The sequence below is a fragment of the Cyrtonyx montezumae genome, unplaced genomic scaffold (genome assembly GCF_038088225.1).
Source record: "Cyrtonyx montezumae isolate F1298 unplaced genomic scaffold, pur_monq_1.0 scaffold_17, whole genome shotgun sequence".
Classification (NCBI taxonomy): Eukaryota; Metazoa; Chordata; class Aves; order Galliformes; family Odontophoridae; genus Cyrtonyx; species Cyrtonyx montezumae.
Window position 1 is genome coordinate 23,874,457 of NW_027071903.1, and position 19,764 is coordinate 23,894,220.

The following is a 19,764-nucleotide window of genomic DNA, read 5'->3' on the forward strand; positions in this document are numbered from 1 at the left end:
TCCTTATCTCCTAGGTAGTTCATCCATCAAATAAATCTCTTGTCAGTTTAGAGATAAAGATGTTATGTGGAGCCATATCAAAGGCTTTTTCATACTTCACTGAGTAAAAAGGAAAGTGTGGTGAAAAAGGGGAAGACAACTATGGGTCATTTCCAGCTGTCTCCATCTTTGCGTAGTAAACAGAGGGGCTGCACAGATACTGTCAGTGTTTCAGATCTGTGCAAGGAAGTGAGGTGAAAAAGGGTCAAATGAAGCAAGAGGCGGTAAAGGGCAAATCACAAATTGACATCTCTATATTATTTATTATGTTATGATAACCTCATCACCTAGTAGCGTTCATATTGTTCAGTATTGCATGTCCTGAAGGCTCGTGTTACAGGGCTGTCTATTGCCTGTTGCTATGTTATGGTGTATCAGGTCAGTCAAGGAGAATCCAAGTTGCATTTGGCAATAATGAACTGTATGTAACATTCAGGACATGGTCATGCTGTAAGGGGCACTGCTTTGACTGCAGCAGAGTGCTTTGCTAGCCCTTTGTATTAAAGCTCTAGAGCTTTGTAGCCAGCAGCAAAAATTACACGTATATATTAAAAAGAAACTTCCGTGCTTTGCACAAATTATAATTAGCTTCATTCTGTTTATAGCCTGCAGCTGAACTGAGTGTGGGCAGGTTTTTCATATGCCAGCAAAAGGGAAGACTAAAACTATATACATTGTTAATTACCCTGCCTTCAGGCTGATTCATGTTCCTTTTGATCTACCACAAGAGAATGGGGAAAAACGGATGGTGTGGCTTCTTTAATACAGCCAGTGACTCTGTCTGTAAAGCTTAATAAACATTAAGAATGTGTTATGAAGTAAAACTTGCTTCTGAGGCAAGATGGAGACATTATTTCCTTCAATTCTGATTAGCCAAATAACTTGCAGGCTTTCAGATACAAGGCTGTGATCATTGCTGTGATGCTTTTTTATTTTATTGATTGATTATTGTTGTATTTTGAGTGGTACATTGCTTTTGGTTTCTGTGAAAAGTTGAAACCACAACACTGAGTTATAGAAAATCATTTATTGGAAAATATGGTGATTTAGAAATCATAGTCTTTGTATGCATTATGGCATAAAACAGCAGAGCTAAACATACCTAACTGAGTAATTTTTTGATGCATTAGTTTGCCTTTCTGAAGGAGGGTGGTAGTATGCCAGTATTTTAAAATGACTGAAGGGGAAAGAAAGGGAATTACAAGCTACTGCTTTATACAGAACACTTACATGTTCAGGTTATTTGTCAAGAACTCTTAGCAGAAGTTTTGAAAAAGGGTCTCAAGGCATAAGTGTGGAAAATATTTCCTCACTGATAATGTTGTTAATTAACAGATATGAAATAGAAGTGAGAATGAAGTTGTCAGCACTGAAGTTGCAGAAAATTATGTGGCAGTGGGTGACTAGACAGTAGAATGGGTGATTAAAAAGTCAGTGTTGATAAATACCAAGTAATGCTCATGGGGAAAATAGCTAATGATGCATGGATGGTAACAGCCTCCCATACTGGTCAGGAAATATTTTGTCATGGTGAGTGACTTACTGAAAATGTTAAACAAAAATCTTGCTGACAGTTAAAAGGCAAATAAAATATTAGGATTTATTAAGAAAGTAATAAAGTAACAAAATTTAAAGTGCCATTATGGTGTTGTGCAAATCCATGTGTGATGTGCTTATTTCTGTTCATCATCTTTCATAAAGTGTATATAAAACAATTAGGAAAATACAGACAGAGATCACAAGATTGGGATGAGTTTCATGTGCGGAGACATGAAGTAGACCAAGAGCTTTTCAGCTTGGGGAGGAAGGAGAGGAAAACGATATCAAGGACATTTTGTAAAATTACAGTTCAAGGGAGAAGAATGTAAAAAGAATCGACTCTCGATGTTACAAATGTAGTCTCTATTGTGTTCCTGTTTCAAGATGTGGGTACCAAAATAGAAATGTATTTCAGAAAGAGACTGGATAAGTCAAAAGGTCCATCAAAGTGTATTGCATTCTAGACCCAGAAAAAAGTCCCTATCAATGGTTAATTGGAATCTGGAGGATACATTGGAGGCTGTACTACTCTTAACTGCTGCTTTTATTGTTTCCTTAGCATCTGTTCTCGGCCACTATAGGAAAAGGATACAAGGCTATATAGCATATTAGTCTGACTTTTAGGTTCTCTGGTGCCTGCCCAGCCCTTGCAGCCACCTGGGATCAAATGGTAGAAATGGTTTACAGTTCTCCCATCAGCCTGGGCTGAGAGTTTTCTTCTGCATTCCAACATGTGTTTTCTAGAAGTGGATGAATTTCACAGATTGAGCAAGCAGGCAGAGCAGACTGGTATTCTCAAGTGAGTCACTAACTTACAACTCGTCTTTTACCCTTGTCTGAAGGGGACTGCCCTGCATTTCTGTGAAGTGTCTCTGTTTCAAATGAACTTTCTTTCTCACTCCTTGTGACGAACAGAACTTGCTGTTTTGGGAACACAGCCAGCAAAATGTTCGTAGCTTATTTCAGTGCTAGTTTATGGATCTATAATCATCTCTGTTTTAATAGATCACTCACTTGCTGTCTTTGCATCATGGCAGTTTAAGGTAAACTGAAGAGTCTACAGATGGATACAATTACTGTCTAAGACTTAGGGCTGCTTTGGATCTATCATAAGCAAATAATTTCATGACATCTGCAAGTTTCTGGCTGAAATCACATGCAAGCTTTAATTGGAGTCATTGAAGATAGGACATATTGTTCCTGCTCCAGCAGGGGCATTGGATTAGATGATCTTTCGAGGTCTATTCCAATCCCTGACATTCTGTGATATTAAAATGTAAATAGAGCACTGTAGCTATTGAAGGAGTATGGGAAGAAACTGAACGTTTTGCTTGACTACCTGTCTTCTCTGGCAATATGCAGTTTTTGCGGTGTATGGGAGAAGGCCTTATTCAGTAACATGAAAGCACAGGGAATTTCGAAGGAAAAAGAAAAGTTCCAGAACTTACTAAAAACAGTACTTTTAAAAATAGTTTCTACCTTAGCTACTTGTTGTTTGTTACTATATTATTTCTAGTAAGTGCCATTTGGATCAAATGTTTAACTTAAGATGAATAAAGCCAATGTAGTTAACATCTGGCAAACTATAGGCTATTGAAAACAATGTTACTGTGGGAAGCATTGAGTAACATCAGTAAGAAATGTTGAGCATGTATAAATAAACTATCCAACTGCTCTTGTAGGAAGAATTGCAGGTGGGTTTTCTGTGTTGTCATTGCCTTCTGTCGTAGAGAATGATCCATCCATGGTGAATTCATGCATACCAGATTTATAACTTGAGCATAGTGCAGCTTAAGGCAAACCAGTAGGTTCTGCTGTAGCCAGGTCATCTGTGGCCTTAGTTCTGGATGGGCAGTATGTTTAGGCTTGAGGCAGCAGCATTTGGCAGCAACACTCATTCGTGCAGGTTGATGGGAGCCATTGAGCTGCTGAATTTGGATCATCAGGAGCTGCAAGCAATGGACTTAAGCTAGGGAAAAAAAACAACAACTGAGACCTGCTAAACTACTTTTGGAGTAGCCTGAGACCATTGAGCCTGCATCCAGCCCTGCTGTAGGTCCTCGTACATCCTGGATGACTGTTCTAGATTTTCCAGCCTAGGGCTTCAAAGAGCGGCCGTGCAGCATCCGGGCTTAGTCCAGCTGTGCAGCTGTGTGGTGCTGTACTGCACCTAATAAACTTTACAGGAGTGAGACTGCGATGCAGATGCTCCAGTTGAATGTTGGCATCTTGGAGTCATATTATTGGTTTTATTTTCATTCTATTTCACGCTCTGAATAACAAAATAAGAGAAATTTGACTGTGAGTCGCTTGGATGAGTGCGTTAACATCTGTCACACCTGGTTTGATCTGTTTCTCAGGGAGAAAATTACATGTGCATTTAAACATTTGATATGGTCTTACATTTTTTTGAGTGTTTTAACCTTTATGGTGTTAATTAGTCAAGGTAAAGAAGTGCAGCTGGAGTTGTTACTGTGAGAGTTTGTTTCTCAAACCTTAACTGAAGTCATAAGACCCGGCACAAAAGCTCCCACAAACAGATGCAGAAGTTTTGTGCTTTTATACTATTACAAAGTTAACTGTCTTGATATTGAAAGCAGCTTATCGAAGTAGTAACTAAGCAAACTAAGTTTTCTGATTATTAGTTTTTTAATAGAATTTTTTGAAGTGTTGACTGGTTTAACAGAGGAGGCTAAATTTGAATTGGCTCTTGACTTTTTGTAAAATCTAGTACTCCTGCTTTTTACATAGTAGCTTTTTTGGCACATCTGTCCATAAAATCAAGGGAACTCAAATTCCTGATGAGTAAAACATACCCTTTAGTAACTTTTGACTTGTTCTCGTACTTAAGTATACTTTGGTTATGTGGGACAACCAATTATCATCCTGTGACCTACATGAAAATGAGATCTCAAATGCCGAAAAAACCCAAACCTATCTTAAATTACTTAGTTAATGAATCTCTAGACTTATATTCTTCAAGTAGCAAACATTAAATGAACTAATATGTAAACAATGTGTTAAAATGGCTGTAGGTTGAATATGGACTTCAGAGGTATCTACCTATAATATACAGGTTCTGTATATATAAAAAGTGTAATCTATAAATGAAGCAACATTTTTGCTCTGGTCTTTGTAGAGCAGGGATTTTCTGCAAATATCCTTAGAAGTGTGGGAGAATTAGTGAAAATAACTTGTGTCATTTCTAAACGCTGTCTGTTAAACAGATGGTAAAACTGCTGAGGCATGTTATGCTGACACCTTCCTCTGGAAGCAGCCAGCCGGGCTGAAGGTCCTGCAGGAGCTTGTGTTGTATAATAACCATCTCTCTAGTACTAGGTATTTTCTCCACTTTTATCTCAGCAGCTGTCAACTGCATTTGTTCATTAATGCTAATTAAAAATTAGTGCTTACGTTTCATATTAAAAAAAAATCTCCTCTCCATCTACCTTTGACACTTAAAAAAATGCAGGAGTCTGAGACTTGAATAAATTCTGTGCAACGAGGTATTTATGACTCTACAGGTTAGAAAAAATATTGCATTTAGAATCCATGAACTTGGTAAGATCTTAACATGATAATTCAATTTTGCTATTTTCCTATGATGAATAGTGTTCTGGCAGTATTTTGTGGAAGAAAAAAAAAGCTCAATTTTCCTGATTTAGAGTTTTAGAGAGCCAAATAATATACTCAGTGCAGCACAAAAAAGGAAAATACTTGAAGTTGTTAGTGTAACCCAGAAAAGTTTGGTTTGGTTCGGGTGGTTTTTTTTTTGTTCTCATCAAGTTTGTAACTAACATTGATGTTTGGGTGTTTAAGCAAGAAGAATGTTGGTTTTATAAGAGACCTATTTGAACTCTTGTTTTCTTAAGCAGTGATAGTCTGGATCACTGTTAGTTTTTTCAGTTTGAATCGGTACTTTATATTCCATCTAATGAGAGCTGTGTGCTTTCTCCTTTTCCTATACGGCTGTAGAATTGTGCCTGAAGATCAATCTCATGTACAGCTAGCTGGCTGTTTGCTCAGAAAAAGACTCAGAACATACTTAGGATCTACTTCATGCACTAACAACAAAAAAATGTAGTCACAAAAGAGAATATGGTAGGGAGAATATGTTCTTTCAGCATTTATGCAAGAGCTCTTTCTAGTGGTACTATGATTAATCCAACAATTAAAAAAGGCATTAAAGTCAGTTTTATATACTCAAACTTGTTACATTTCGGATAATGTTCTAAGTTCTGCTCTTTAACGTATGACTCAGTGTGATGACACTGTTCTACTCAGATAGGCATGTCCTTTAGTGGTTTATTCATAACTGCTAAGGTTTATTAGCTATATATTTATAAAGTAGATGAGAATGAGTTTTGGAATTCAGGTATGTCTGGATTACTTTTTCAGTGTTTGTACCCTTCTGAGCACTCACTTTTGCATTGCACTGGAGTTCTTTAAACTTGTTGGATACAGCAGCTGTCTGTCCTCGCATGTTTTTAATAGCTTTCTATAGACTAAACCACTGAATCAGTAAAATAAAAGGGCTCTTTGTTAGTGTACTATATCATTAATAAAGGTTTATGCACTTATGGTTTGGCAAGCAGAAAGTTTGACTTCTCTGGCTGTCAAGAAGTTGCAAGTTGACAAGAACAACTGACCCACTTGTCTTTGCTAAAGGAACTGGGATGCCTGCTCTCATGAAACAGAGAAGCAAACAGTTTCAGCTCCACTGGCATTTAATTGTTAATGTGTGCGAAGTCTGTTTCAAAGCTTCTTTGGCACTTCTTTGAAGGCAGTTAGTCAGCTTGTCGGAGCGAGGCACACTGCTAAGCAGCATTCCTGCTATCTGATCTATGTATTAGTAGTTTGGAGGTCAACAAAAATCTCGGCTGGAGGATTTTACTTGCTGGCTGGAGGAGAAAGTGCTGTTAAAGGTTGGTTATCGAGGCTAGCTCTACTAAAAATAGCAGGAGAGACAGCAGAATAATAAAGTGAATAACAGGAGCACATACTAAAATTACGTTGGTAACAAACACAATGTTCTGAGGTTTTCTAAAACGCAGCAGACATTTGTCCCACATTCCAGTAATTTATTTGAAAGGCATGTTCCACTTAAGGATTGCCAAGAACTTCACAAATACTAAGCCTTTTAACGTGTCTAAGGTATGTGCTGTGCCATTTAAAAAAAAAAAAGAACCTCATAGGCAGAAATGATAGCCATATTTTTTCCAGAAGCTTGTGATCTATAATAATACAGAAAGTTTTCCTTTACTAGGTCAGGGAAGCTTCAGACTCTTCCGATATGAAAACCTGTTGTAGCTTTCTATTCCAAAACAGTTTGTGAACTAAAAAAAAGTGGTGGCTTTTTTGAGGGGGAGAGTGGGTTAGTGTTTTTGTTCTATTGCATTTGTGTGTAGGTTTTTTTTCTTTTCCTTTGAATCTGAATGCAAGACATACATGCTGTAAATTTAATTTATTGTTATATATCAGTAGATTTCCAGCACATTACTATATGATGAGCTCTGTGGTCTAGTTTCATATTATGCTTTTTGGAGGTATAAAAATTAGAGTTTAAGTTAACATTGTCAATTAACTCATATAAATGTGAGGCACTTTTTCCAAATATGTCTACAATTTAAATATGAAATGGACAAACTTGGGACAACAGACCTAGAAAAAAAAGGTACCAAGATTATTGAGGGAGATATATCTGCTTGAAGAAAGACCTGTGTCCTTTTCAGTCAGAGGTGTTCAAACTGAGAATGCTGTCAATAAGACAAAAAAAAAAAAGAGTAGAATTGAGTGGAAATTTTAGAGTCTGGAAAACTAAAAATAGAGCTGTGCTAGAAGAAAGATGAAATGCACAGCTTTGCCTTGAGGTGAAGGGAATATATTTCAATGAAATATGGAAGCTGGTAATGGAAACTTATGGAGAAAGACCATAAAAGTTCTTGGTTTGTGAATTTGAATAAAAGCTTGTGGTACATCAACAAAATTTAGGAAAGAGCAGCCACTGAAACTTTTGTTAGCTGTTTAAAGGAAGATCAAACATCCAGAGGCTGTGCAGGCTGTAATGTTGAGGTCTTTCACAATTGCTAGTCTGTCTATTCCGTCTATGCAAAAACTTGAAAAATTTTAAATATTTCATGCCCTTTTGATTTTAGCACGCAGGCAGTGATGTGTATTTGTGTTAAATGACCTATGTGATACGTTTTCTTGCCTTTGTGAAGGTTTGTAAAGATTTCAAGTCATAAGTGGACATGAAACAACTCAGCATATGCTTCTGTAATCCAGTAGGAAGTCAAGTGAAGTTCTGGGACTGTTGGCATGACTGTTGGTCACTGCTGAAGTGACCCACTTAAAATCCTCACTTCTGTAGAAGTGAAAAATCAATGATCACCAGTAAACCATGTAATAATTCTGTGTGGTGTTGTCCCTGCCTAAATTATGCTAAAGAACAGGCTGGAGAGAGGTTATGAGGCTGCATTCATGGTCTGGTTATAATCAGGGCATCTGAAGAGACATCGTAAGTCTGGATAGGCTCCTTCAGATTTTTCATGTTAAAGCTAATGGTATTTTTCATTGATATAATGAATTTTAGTGCACTTTCAGATGTCAGCAGGCATGTCGGATGGGATAAGGCAGATGCCGTATTTCAAGCTCCTGCTGGCAGGCTTGGGACAGCTGGAATTGCTGCAAGTTCCAAAGCACTTATCAGAGATGAAACTTACTCTTACTTCCTCTTACTTTTGACAGTTAGTCGTATTATTTTGTAATGAAAGATAATTTAATAGATGCTTATGTTAGACATTCTGCCTAAGTTCATACCAATTTCAAGCGTTCCTAGCAGAAAGGTCTGTAAATAATTCATTGTTGCTTTATGATAAATGTTCAGTTGTTTAAGCATACATTAAGACAACTGTTTTACTGGAATAGCTTCACTTTCTGCCCTTTAAGACAACATTTCTACTGGAGATGCTGACAGTCTCAGTCCCAGCTGAACAACTTTCTTCAGTTTGATTAACACTAGTCCATGCAATTTTAAATAATAATAATAATTTTAAAAATCCCATCGCTCTGTTAAGTGTCATTTATTTTGAGGAAGACAAAAGTGTCCATGATTCTAGTTACCAAGTCAGTCAGAACTTGTTCTGTGCAGGAATTTTCCTTGTCTATGCTTCAATTCTGTCTTGAAGATCTTAAAAAGCTTTCCTGTGTTATCGGGGATTTTGAAGCATTGTTTCCAAAACACTGTGACTTTAATTGTTTTGTGCTTTTTATTTGTGTTTTTTCTAGACTCGAGATGATTTTCTTGGGCAAGTGGATATTCCTCTTTATCAGTTACCGGTTGGTATTTTGTTCTTTTGTTTTGTATTAACAATGTGAAAAGGAAAAGGGATTCTGTAAGGAGCTGTTTTAGTCATCTAAGGAGGTAAACCATACTGATGATGGAAGTGATTAAATTCTCCTGTTGTGTTTTTGTTTACTGCTGGTGTTTATCAAAAAATGTAGTTGAACATGTATCTAGGTGGTGATTTCTGCTGCTGAGAGTTAGAAGTGTTTGTAGCTTTTTCAAAATGAAAGTGAAAGATTTTAAGCCGTCTTAAAGACTAGAAGAGGTTATAATAATCACCGCATTTCTTAATATTCTGTTTAAAGTCTTCTTTTGTTGCTTTATGTTATATAGACTTACTTCTTTTAGTTCTTATACCCACAGACAAATGCACAAGAAAATAAGTAGGAAATAGAGCTAGCATAGTTCTGCACATTTTTGTATTCCTTTTGCAAAGTACATTGTTAATTTTCAGGGAAGATCACCAAGAACACTAAAATAAATAAGCCTTCCCTTTTTTTTTTTCTTATTTTTTTCTTTTTTTCCCCTTCTTTTTCACTTTTTTCCCTTTTTCTTTTTTTTTTTTTTTTAAATTTCAAAACATTAGAGGGTTCTAACAGTTTTCTGTCGGCAACTGATTTAAATACAGGATAACAACTGTGGCAAAACCTTTCCAAGAGCAATTTCCTCCCTTCATTCTGGTTAAGACCCATGCTCGAGGTAGTTACAGACCTGTCCTGCTTCCTGCTGTAGGCAGAGTGTGAGACCACAGCACCCTGCTTGGGGACAAGTGGCTGTGATCCCCCTCCAGAAGACCTGTCTCTTCCTGCCCACTGGGAAGCTGGGCAGCAGTATCACAGTCTTCTGGGGATATTGGTGCATTACCTTTAGCCAGAACTATATAGTCTCACTTCTGTATTTCCACATCTATTTTGTTACCTTCCTCTAAAGTCAGTGTCTCCCTGTCTCCTTTGTATCCATCTTCCTGGTTCCTAATTACTTGGTTTTGCCTACACAAAACTTTCGCCTACTATGCTCCATTGGCTCAAACATAAGTGATTTTTTTAAAATGATCTTTTATTTACAAATTAGTAAGTAAAATTATTCTTGGATGAGTGAAATCAATTTATATTAAAAATTCATGATTGCATGTAGTTTTGGTTCCCATCTTATTTTCTTTGGTACTGTGTGAATGCAGACTGTTCATAACTAAGAGGAGCCTGGTAGTCATGGGCATATTAACAGCTTAACTCCTTTTTACAGTAAGATAGTGAACAGATACTTATTTTGGCATTCCAAAACCAAAATTAATTAACCAAAGACTAACCTAGTATTGAGTCCAAGGCAGTTCTCATTTTTGAAAAGTAGGAAACAATTACAAAGCATGTATTTTCTCTTTTTTTCCCCTCTCACGTAATTCTACAGCATTTTAGTGTGTTACGTTGGGCTGGGATAAAAGAAAAAAAAAGCTTCATTCCATTTTCATTTCAGAGAAGCATTTATTTTAATATTAATAAGAGCTTAATCTGAAATCTCTGGTATATATGATGACATTTTTCATTCTGAGATTCAGTACAATGAATATTCAGCAAAATGTAATTGCCTTAAAGTTCCATGAAATATACCATTCTGCCATGAAAAGACAGAGGTCTTTTTCCAAAAAAAAACCCACATTCTAAAATCCTTAATTTAACAGTGGCTTACCTTATATGGAAATGGTTAAAATATATTAAAAAGAGCATAGAGTTAGATCCCAGAATTCACAAACAGCTGAAATCCATTTTGAGTTGTGAAAGGTATTTCCAAATGTTCCTAAATACACTGTATGGTAAGAAATCAACTGTTTTTGTAGTAATTGCAGAACAGCAGATGGATGATAAATATTTGTTAACCAGAAAAAAAAAAGTATATTCTCTGTAATGGTCCTTCACATATATTTCTATACCTGTACCTGGGATACATATTTATGATTATAAAATCACATCTGTTTACTTTTGTGCTTATGTTGAGCAACTTTGCTTTCATCAGTCAGAAGAGATGTTCTCAGAAGTGGATTCCTCTGTGATTTTTTAAAGATCTTTATTTTTGCCAAATCATAAAGCTTTTCATATCTGATCTGTGTAAGAGTATTTGAAAAATACCAAGGCAGGGAAAAAAATTATGGCAGATCTTTTGAATGCGAAAACTGAGAAATGACTGATTTCAGGCTAAACAGTTATTTTTCCCTATGCCTGTGCTTTAGAAACTGTAATGTGTGTGCATGTATATTTTACACACTGAAAAGCTTCGTTGTTCTTTTTCTTGAACTTGGGAATTAACTTTATTCCTATGATATAAGTTGGCATTGATTGCCAGAGCTTTAACTGAACACATCATTCAAATTTTAAGTCACACTGACTTTAAAAAACTGATTTAAAATTTCTGTTAGTTTTCCTCAGTAACAAGTATTTGATGATGTAAACTTCTTGAAAAAACTTCTCCTATTGCAGACAGAAAATCCAAGTATGGAGAGACCATATACCTTTCGGGATTTTGTTCTTCATCCAAGAAGGTTTGTAAATACCACATAAAAATTCTAACTTTCATATCCAAACAATTCAATTATAGAAGTACTTGTATGTGTATAAATGTTGCCTACATTTTCATCACAGAAACTTGAATTTCAATGGAGCAAAATGTTTGTGGTTCTGCTAAAGTCAGCATTTGTTTAAATTCTTTTTCGAATTGAAATTGTTTCCTCCCTTCCTTTAGAAGATGTCTGTTGTTTGCCTGTTTCTCATAAACTGTTTCATATGACTTTAATTACATAACAAAGCTTAAAATGAAAAGCTGCTCACATTTAAAAAGTCCTGTTAAGAAAACAAGTCATTATAAAATATGTAACACTTCAGTATTGATTTTAGTGTTACATATTTCATATTTGTTTTTAAAATGTAGATTTTTAACCTCAATCAGCAATTTAGAGCAATAGAGATAAAATTCATAAAATGCACGTCAACATTTCTTCAGATAATGCTTTTTAGATATGGTTTACATAGATCCTTCTCAGCCACATTCTTAGCAGAAAAGATAATTTGATGTATTTTGCATCTCCTGATTTTAGATTTTTAGCACTTCAGGGGTATGTCTTAAACCTGATACCATTATAGAACTTCATTAATTCAAACTGCAAAAAGTCAAGTTTATGTGGAGAAACGTCAAAATAATCCTTCAGCTGGACTTGTTTAGCTTTTAATTTTGAAGTAGCAACTTCATAAGTGCACAGTAAGAACACTGTTTCTCTTCTGCAGCCATAAATCAAGAGTTAAAGGCCACCTTAGATTAAAGATGACTTACTTACCTAAAAGCAATGGATCTGAAGAGGAGACCACAGAACAGGCTGAGGAATTGGAGGTGGGAAAATATATATTTTTTGCTGAGAAATGTAGCAATTGTTGATCTGCAGCTATTAAGGGTATTTAGAAATCACATATTTTTAGAAACAAGCCAGATAAATCTGATTGCTTTTGTCTTGCTGTACAGCTGTAAATCAGTGTAAAATAGTTTTTCCATCTGGAGGGGTGTTTTGTTGTTCTTTTGCATAAAAAGAAAAATGTACATTAGACTTCAGTTTTGTTCTTGTAGTGCATTACCATGCTTCTATATATTTTTTTCTGGAAATATTGTTGACCGATAACTTTTACTGCTGCTTAACATTGTTTAAACATAGCCAGCTGTCGTCTTGCAGGTTTTAGAGTTTCATCTTTCTCTAATTTATGGAAATATTTTGATCGTTACTGTTTTACACTTGTGATCTGTAGTAAGCACATCCAGTTTAGAACAGTATATCTTTTCAAGACCTTAAATTATTCTAATTGGTATTGTCACAGCTGCTGTTCCAGAATTGTCTGCTCATCTGACTAGTATGTTGCATCATATGTATGAAATAGGTTCATAGGTTCATAAGGTTGGAAAGGACCTACAAGATCATCTAGTCCAACCATCCTCCTATCACTATCCCTACCCAACTACTAAATCAAATCCCTTAGCACCTCATCTAAACGCTTCTTGAACAGTATGGATCCTCAACCACCTCCCTAGGCAGGCCATTCCAGTGCCTGACCACTCTTTCAGAAAAAAAAATGATTAAAGCAAATGCACAAAAAACAAAAACAAACAAACAAACGAAACCCCTAAAGCTAACTAAGGAGTGCTGTTTGTTTCCCTAGACTGGCATAAGCAACTCTTAATGTTATTACATTTCAAGAACTTGAGTGATTCATGCAGAAGTCTGTGTCCTCTCTTTTCTTAAGAAATACAGTGAAATTGAGAGTCAATCTTAGTGTTTAAGATAAAGTGGAACTGTACCTTAAAAAGATGATGATTTGGGATACCTTTTCACTTTCATAATGCAAATTAAAAGTAGCTAATACTGTGTCTCTTAGCCTGGGTGGATTTTATTGGACCAACCGGATGCTTCTAACCAGCCACAACAGCAGCATCAGGAATCTCCTCCATTGCCTTCAGGCTGGGAAGAAAGACAAGACCTCCTTGGCAGGACCTATTATGTCAATCATGAATTCAGAAGAACGCAGTGGAAAAGACCAACTGCTCAGTATGTCTTTTGGCCTGAAGATTTGAGCCTTATATTAATTTTCAATCTTTTCTAGTTGCACTGAAAGTGGGAAGAGCTAGAAAATCCATAGTTTGAGAGTTAGATATGAGAACTTTCCACATCTGAACATTCAAGCCCATGTGTCCTGGTCACTGATCAGTGGTCCATTTAACTACAGAACATCCTTCCTACTCTCTGGAATCTTATCTTCAAATTGAAACTGCTTGTAGCTGTAAGAGATGACATAGTAATGTAGAGGAGAGTATTTTTTGGCTGTAAGACTGGTTCTTCCTTCCCAGCAGTGACTACAGATTTGTCCCTTTGCATATGAATTACAAAAATAATACTTGAAATGCTATCTGGTTATTTAATTTTACTTCTGCTTCCTGTTCAAATAAATACTTTTTTAGTTTTGAAGCATAACTGCTTCAATTTCTTCTTCCAAAATGACTGTAAGGGATATTTTTGCTGTTGAAAGATAAAACATGATTATAGTACTATGATATGGGTGACATGTTTTTTTCAATAGGGACAATGTAACTGTAGCAGATATTGGTAACATGCAGTTGGAGGCCCAGCATGTGTTCACTCATCGGAGGCAGATATCAGAAGATACAGAAAATCTAGACAGCAGAGATTCTCCTGAGGTAAAAGCCATATGTAAATATTTCTGAATTGCAAGTAGGTTTTCACCTCTTGTCAAAAACCTTATTTTAAGTATTTATAACTTAAAACTACTTATTTTAAAATATTTTTTCCTTGTTTCTTTTTAAAGAGCTGGGAAATTATAACTGAAGATGAGGCAACATTGTATAGCAGTGAGAACCCTCAGATACAGAACAATTGTGATATACAGACTCATCTTGCAGAAGAGCTCAATACCAGACTTAGTACTTCTGGAAGTTCAGCTACTGGGCAGTCAGCAGCCTACACTGTAAGTTATTTCTTCTCATTTTTAAAATTGTACTAATAAATACTTTGTATTAACTGTTAACATTTTCAATTTCATCTCAAATGTTGAGAATTTGGGAATACTTTTACTGTACAAGCCCATCTAAGCAAGCATTTTATTATTCCCCACTTCGCTTATATAAAATAAGAATTTCTGCTTGAAGCTCAGGCTTGAGTTAGCTATTTTTAAGACTCTAAATCTACCTTTTATTCCAGCATCATTGCTGTACTGAGTAGTGCTGAAAAGCGCAGATGAAGAGATCTGTCTATAACCATCCTGAACTTTTATTTCTGAGGGAATAGTTCCATACTGGTAACTTCTTATGTTAGGGCAAGTTTAAAGGTAGCTAATTTTTCATTGCAAGTACTGCAGTAAGATTTTATAATTTGTGCTGAGTAAATCTGATGACTACATAGCATTAAAAAAAAAAAAGGTTTCATTCATACAGTTCTAAAATCCTTGCACCAATTATGAAACTTGTCTAAATTCCAGAAACTTGTCTAACTGTTCAGCAGACTAACCCAGAAGAAAACTATCTGCATTTTCTCCTCAACGCTATTTTCTGCTGTTTTAGCAAGTTGAAAGAGCTCCCTAGGTTGTCTGAAAAATTCCCAGCAAGGGAAAAGCTGCAGGAGTACACAGGAATGAGTGAGTCTTTTTGGTGGCAGCAACCAATTAAATAAGCTTAGCTGTCTTGTGAAACCTGACCTTCACAAATGGCCTTGTAAACTGATACGTATAAATACATGACTTAAGAAATCCACTATCCATTGAGGAAAGCCTGCAGAGGTGACCCAGGCCATATGATGCATAAGATCTCAGTATTTCAATGGAATTATCAGCTTTTCTGATGCTGAGGTTGCCATTCCAAGTGTGACTTGAGGGTAAATTGCTTGTGTTTTTATAAGATTGTACAAAGGTATCTCAAGTGTTTCTGGAAATAGTGAAGTGAGAGCCACAAGCTTTACATATTCAGCATCCTATGGATACCAAGAAAACCATTATTTCTGTTTGCTTGGTGGGTTAGCTTAAGCAAAGGAGAAGCAGATGTTCAAGTTGTTGGTAACAACCAGCTAGAATTACAGTCTTGCATCTCTTCATCTCTACACAAAAACAAAAGACAAAAAACAACAACAAAAACCCCCAAATTCAATTATTTTCTCTGAAAATAGAGGGTGCATGGGTGGTTACATAGAGAACAATACTTGAGGTAATCTGGAAAATTCTGGAGGAAGGTGAAATACAATTGCTTAATTGTAGCAGGTGAGATATAAAAGGTAGCTCTAGGCAGAAATGTGGATGCTTATACATACTGCAGTAATGAACCACTTGCTTGGAAAGCAATTATCTCAGTCCTTCATATCTTATTTATTTAAACATCTCTCTGAAAAGTGTTGGCTCTCATGTGTCATAGGCTCTAGCCTACTTACAAAATGATGTGATGACTTCTATATTGTAAATTGTAAATTTAAACTTGTAAATTGTAAAAAAAAATTTAAACTTGTAAATTTAAAATTGTAAATTGTAAACTGTAATGTAACTGGTTGCAGGTAATTAATGTTTTAAATGCCAAAATGCCATTGGTAGGATTTAAGGTTAGTCTCTGTATTGATTTTCTCTAAAGTTACATTAGATGCTGTGAACAATGTTACTAGCAGTACTGAAACATCAGTTTACAAAATATTTCTTTACTGGTTGTTTCAAAACAAACATGGCATTTTCAAGATGAAAACTGTAACAGTTTAAAGCTTGGTAATCCTGGTTCACAGTTTGTGGTTGTCCTTAAAGCTGCAATTGTTGCTGATGTCTCTTTTTTCCTCCACTTCTTCAAGAATCATTCCAGCAGAAGAGGTAGTCTGCAAACATACAGAGTTGAAGAGCAGCCTGCACATCCAGTGGTATGTTGTCATCCAAAAAACAGAGGCTTGTGCAACTTCTTATAGCCTCCAACAGAAGTTGGAGGATGTAGAATGTTTTATTTTAGCTATGTATAATGGGCTCCTGGCAGCTGTCCTGATAAAACTGTCATCATGAGAGCCTAGCAGGATTGGAGTTCAGTTGTATAACTTCCATCTTCCAACTTCATGTTTTTGGTTTAACATAGCTTAATGCATGGATAGAACTTACAGAGGGAATTGACTCTACCATGAAATTTTCTGAAATTTCTGAAAGTTTCTGAAATCATTTACTTTTATAATTAAAGCTGTACTTCTGTCCTTACCTTACATTTTCATGGTCATGCTGCAAAATTGAGTTCCTAGCCAGAAGTACTGGACTGGCTCAGCCACGTCTAAAGCAAATACATAAACTAGTCCTTTTAATCCTTTTGGATGAGAGGCTTGAATTAAAAATAAATAAATAAAATAATTCTGTCACTTGATACTTCAGTAAGGATTTCAATACTACTTTTCTAATTTTCTAGTCCATGGAAAATCATGGATCTTGTTTATTATTATTTTTTTAATTTGATAGAGGAAACTCTTTTCATAGTCAGTTTCATAGTTTTCCTAACTGTTTTTTCTTCTGTTATCATTAATATTTAGTTACTGCCTACTTCATCTGGATTACCGCCAGGCTGGGAAGAAAGACAAGATGAAAAAGGGAGGTCGTATTACATAGATCACAATTCCAGAACTACTACTTGGATAAAGCCAGTTGTAGAGGTATTTTCTGTATTCTAATTATTGTTTTCATTCATATAGCCCTTTAAACACCTCACATAATAGGAGTAAAGTTTAGAGATCGCTTTGAAATAAAACTTTTGAAAGGCATAACCTGATAACAAATCACATAAGAAAATCAGAGGGAATGCAACTGGAGTTGGTAACTGTAGTATTTATGGTAAGTCACTCTACGATTAATGCATCAGGAAAGCCTGCTGGAATGTGATAGCTGTTGGGGAAGCCTGAAAAACATCTTTCAACTTTGGTAGCCTAATCTGTGATTGTTAGTGTCAGTGTTGTTGATAAACAAGCCTGTCTACTGTTTGGCATTTGCTTTATGAAACTGCTTTGATGAGTCAAGTAATATTAGTACCTTAATAGATAAAATACATTGTTCTTCAGATATTTTTTATTAGTGTTTTGTTGTTGTTGTTGTTTGGGTTTTATTTTATTTTATTTTTTGTCTGTAGGTTGGAATGGAAGCAGGTCAATTGCTGACTGCACAGAATACTTCTATAGCAAGACAGCCACAAGCAACATCAGGCGATCCATCACAACAGTCTTCTAATCAGCAGCCTGAAATGGAGCAGGGATTTCTCCCTAAAGGCTGGGAAGTTCGACATGCACCTAATGGGAGACCATTCTTTATTGACCACAATACCAAAACTACAACATGGGTAATGATAACTGCTTTCATGGACTGAAGTTCTTTTATCTCAAATCAAAGCTTTCCTGCTTTCAGTGAACTTGCATAGATTTATTCAGTCTCAAGATTTCTTTACTAACATTTTTATTTCAACAAACAAACAAACGAAAACCTAACAACTCTCCCACCTTACTTGCACAAGTGGAAAAGAATGACTACAAATATGAATGTGATTTATTGTCAGCAGGGATTCATTTCTCACTCAAGCAAGATGTCCTGTCTGTTAAGGAACATATATGATTTAAAAAATAAAATAAAAATAAAAACTGCATAATTTAAAATATCTTTGGAATTATGGAAAGAGTCTAAAAAGACCAATCCAAATCCAAAACAGTAAACCCTAAACTTGAAAACAAATGAACTAACAAAAACAACAAGGTGTCCTAGGAATCATGTGAAAAGATTTACTCGATTATACTAATACTGATTTAAGTGAAGGATTTTTATGTGTGAGAGGATTTAAATAAATTTGATTAAAAGATGATGATTGTAAAATACTGGAAGACTGATGATCCTCAAGCCAACTATCTTGTGCAGAATATGCAACAGTTGTCTTGTTGGTACTAGGCATGCTTTTTACATGGTCGTTAACAAAGAGGAAAACAAAATTAAAGCAAAACAAAGCAAACCCTCAAAGCAGTTTTAACATGCTGATTGTTTTGTTTTCAAAGGAAGATCCAAGACTGAAAATTCCTCCTCATCTTAGGAGAAAGACTTCCCTAGATCCAGTAGACCTAGGACCACTACCTGTAAGTATATAATTTTACTTGGTTTTCTGGTATAACAATTTAATTTAAACTACCCCAATCTAAATTTGCACATGAAAAGAACTGCAGCCTGCTGCTTAAAAAATAAAATAAAACAGAACAGAACAAAACAAAAAAAGCTTTTCAAATAATAACAACAACAAACAAAATTTTAAATTCCAGTTTCAAGAGTAGATGGGAGGAGGCAATACCCATGACTTCTGCTCAACTCGGGTTCTATGCAAACTGTGTGATTATAAGTTTATATTAAGTATCTCTTTCTTACAGCCAGGGTGGGAAGAGAGAACACACACAGATGGAAGAATATTCTTCATAAACCACAGTAAGTACCGTGTAATATTCTGTCACTACTCATCATTTTATTACAGTTACCTAAATCAGGGGAAGTAATTATGAAATGCCTTGCAGATACCAAGAAAACACAATGGGAGGATCCTCGACTGCAGAATGTGGCAATAACCGGACCAGTAAGCTTTTCTTTATTGCTTTATCTCATTCTTCAAGAGTATGACTGAGAAAATTCAAGCAAGCTCTTTATCAGAGCTATTTATCAGGTCTAGAAGATGAAACTTTGAGGATATTTGAGCAAGGAATTCTTATTTCTTTAAAGACATACTAGATTTTCTGTGGGAGTGGTCTTTAAACACCAGAAATAAAAATCAGCTCAAAAAGAAAATGTCTGTAAAGGGAATGAAATTAATTTCTAACTGCAAAATAATGATCTGGCCTTGATACTTTATCTGAAGTGCAAAATTACCAGGACTAATTGCAAAGATGGTACACATTATAATTATAGAATGGGTTTTAGTGTTCAACTGATATCTATGTTTATTAATAGCCCACATATGTAAACAACCTTCTCTGTCCATGGAAAATAGAGGTGTTTGTAGCCAGGTTTCTCATGATAGAGCAAGGAAAGACTAAACATGATTTAAATCAAAAAAGACATTTTGATGGCTTTGATTTTGGCCAGTGGGTGATTTTAGTCAGTTAATTCAGTAAATTGTAAAGTGTGGGATAAATTCTGTGGAACTGACCAATACAAATGTTTTGAACAAAGCAGTACTTCTTAGATTTTTTGAGCTGTCGGTGTAGACATAAATTGAAAATATTCTTGATACTTAGTAAAAAACTTTTTGGTTTCTCAGAACTTAAATTTAGTGGGTAGGGATGGTGGTAG

At 35.6% G+C, this 19,764-nt stretch overlaps 1 protein-coding gene across 4 annotated transcripts in view; it reads left to right on the forward strand.

The window, feature by feature from the left end:
* Window positions 1-19,764, forward strand: part of NEDD4 (NEDD4 E3 ubiquitin protein ligase) — a 50,225-nt gene that overhangs the window by 17,851 nt on the left and 12,610 nt on the right. For 3 of the 4 annotated variants that reach the window (XM_065733750.1, XM_065733752.1, XM_065733749.1), the window contains 12 exons: window positions 8,866-8,916; window positions 11,392-11,453; window positions 12,193-12,295; window positions 13,327-13,496; window positions 14,026-14,143; window positions 14,272-14,430; window positions 16,281-16,346; window positions 16,992-17,111; window positions 17,582-17,788; window positions 18,489-18,566; window positions 18,852-18,906; window positions 18,993-19,051. In XM_065733750.1, the coding sequence (XP_065589822.1) occupies window positions 8,866-8,916; window positions 11,392-11,453; window positions 12,193-12,295; window positions 13,327-13,496; window positions 14,026-14,143; window positions 14,272-14,430; window positions 16,281-16,346; window positions 16,992-17,111; window positions 17,582-17,788; window positions 18,489-18,566; window positions 18,852-18,906; window positions 18,993-19,051 (1,248 nt within the window). The remainder of the gene's footprint in view (window positions 1-8,865; window positions 8,917-11,391; window positions 11,454-12,192; window positions 12,296-13,326; window positions 13,497-14,025; window positions 14,144-14,271; window positions 14,431-16,280; window positions 16,347-16,991; window positions 17,112-17,581; window positions 17,789-18,488; window positions 18,567-18,851; window positions 18,907-18,992; window positions 19,052-19,764) is intronic. The other variant, XM_065733751.1, reaches the window with a different exon arrangement.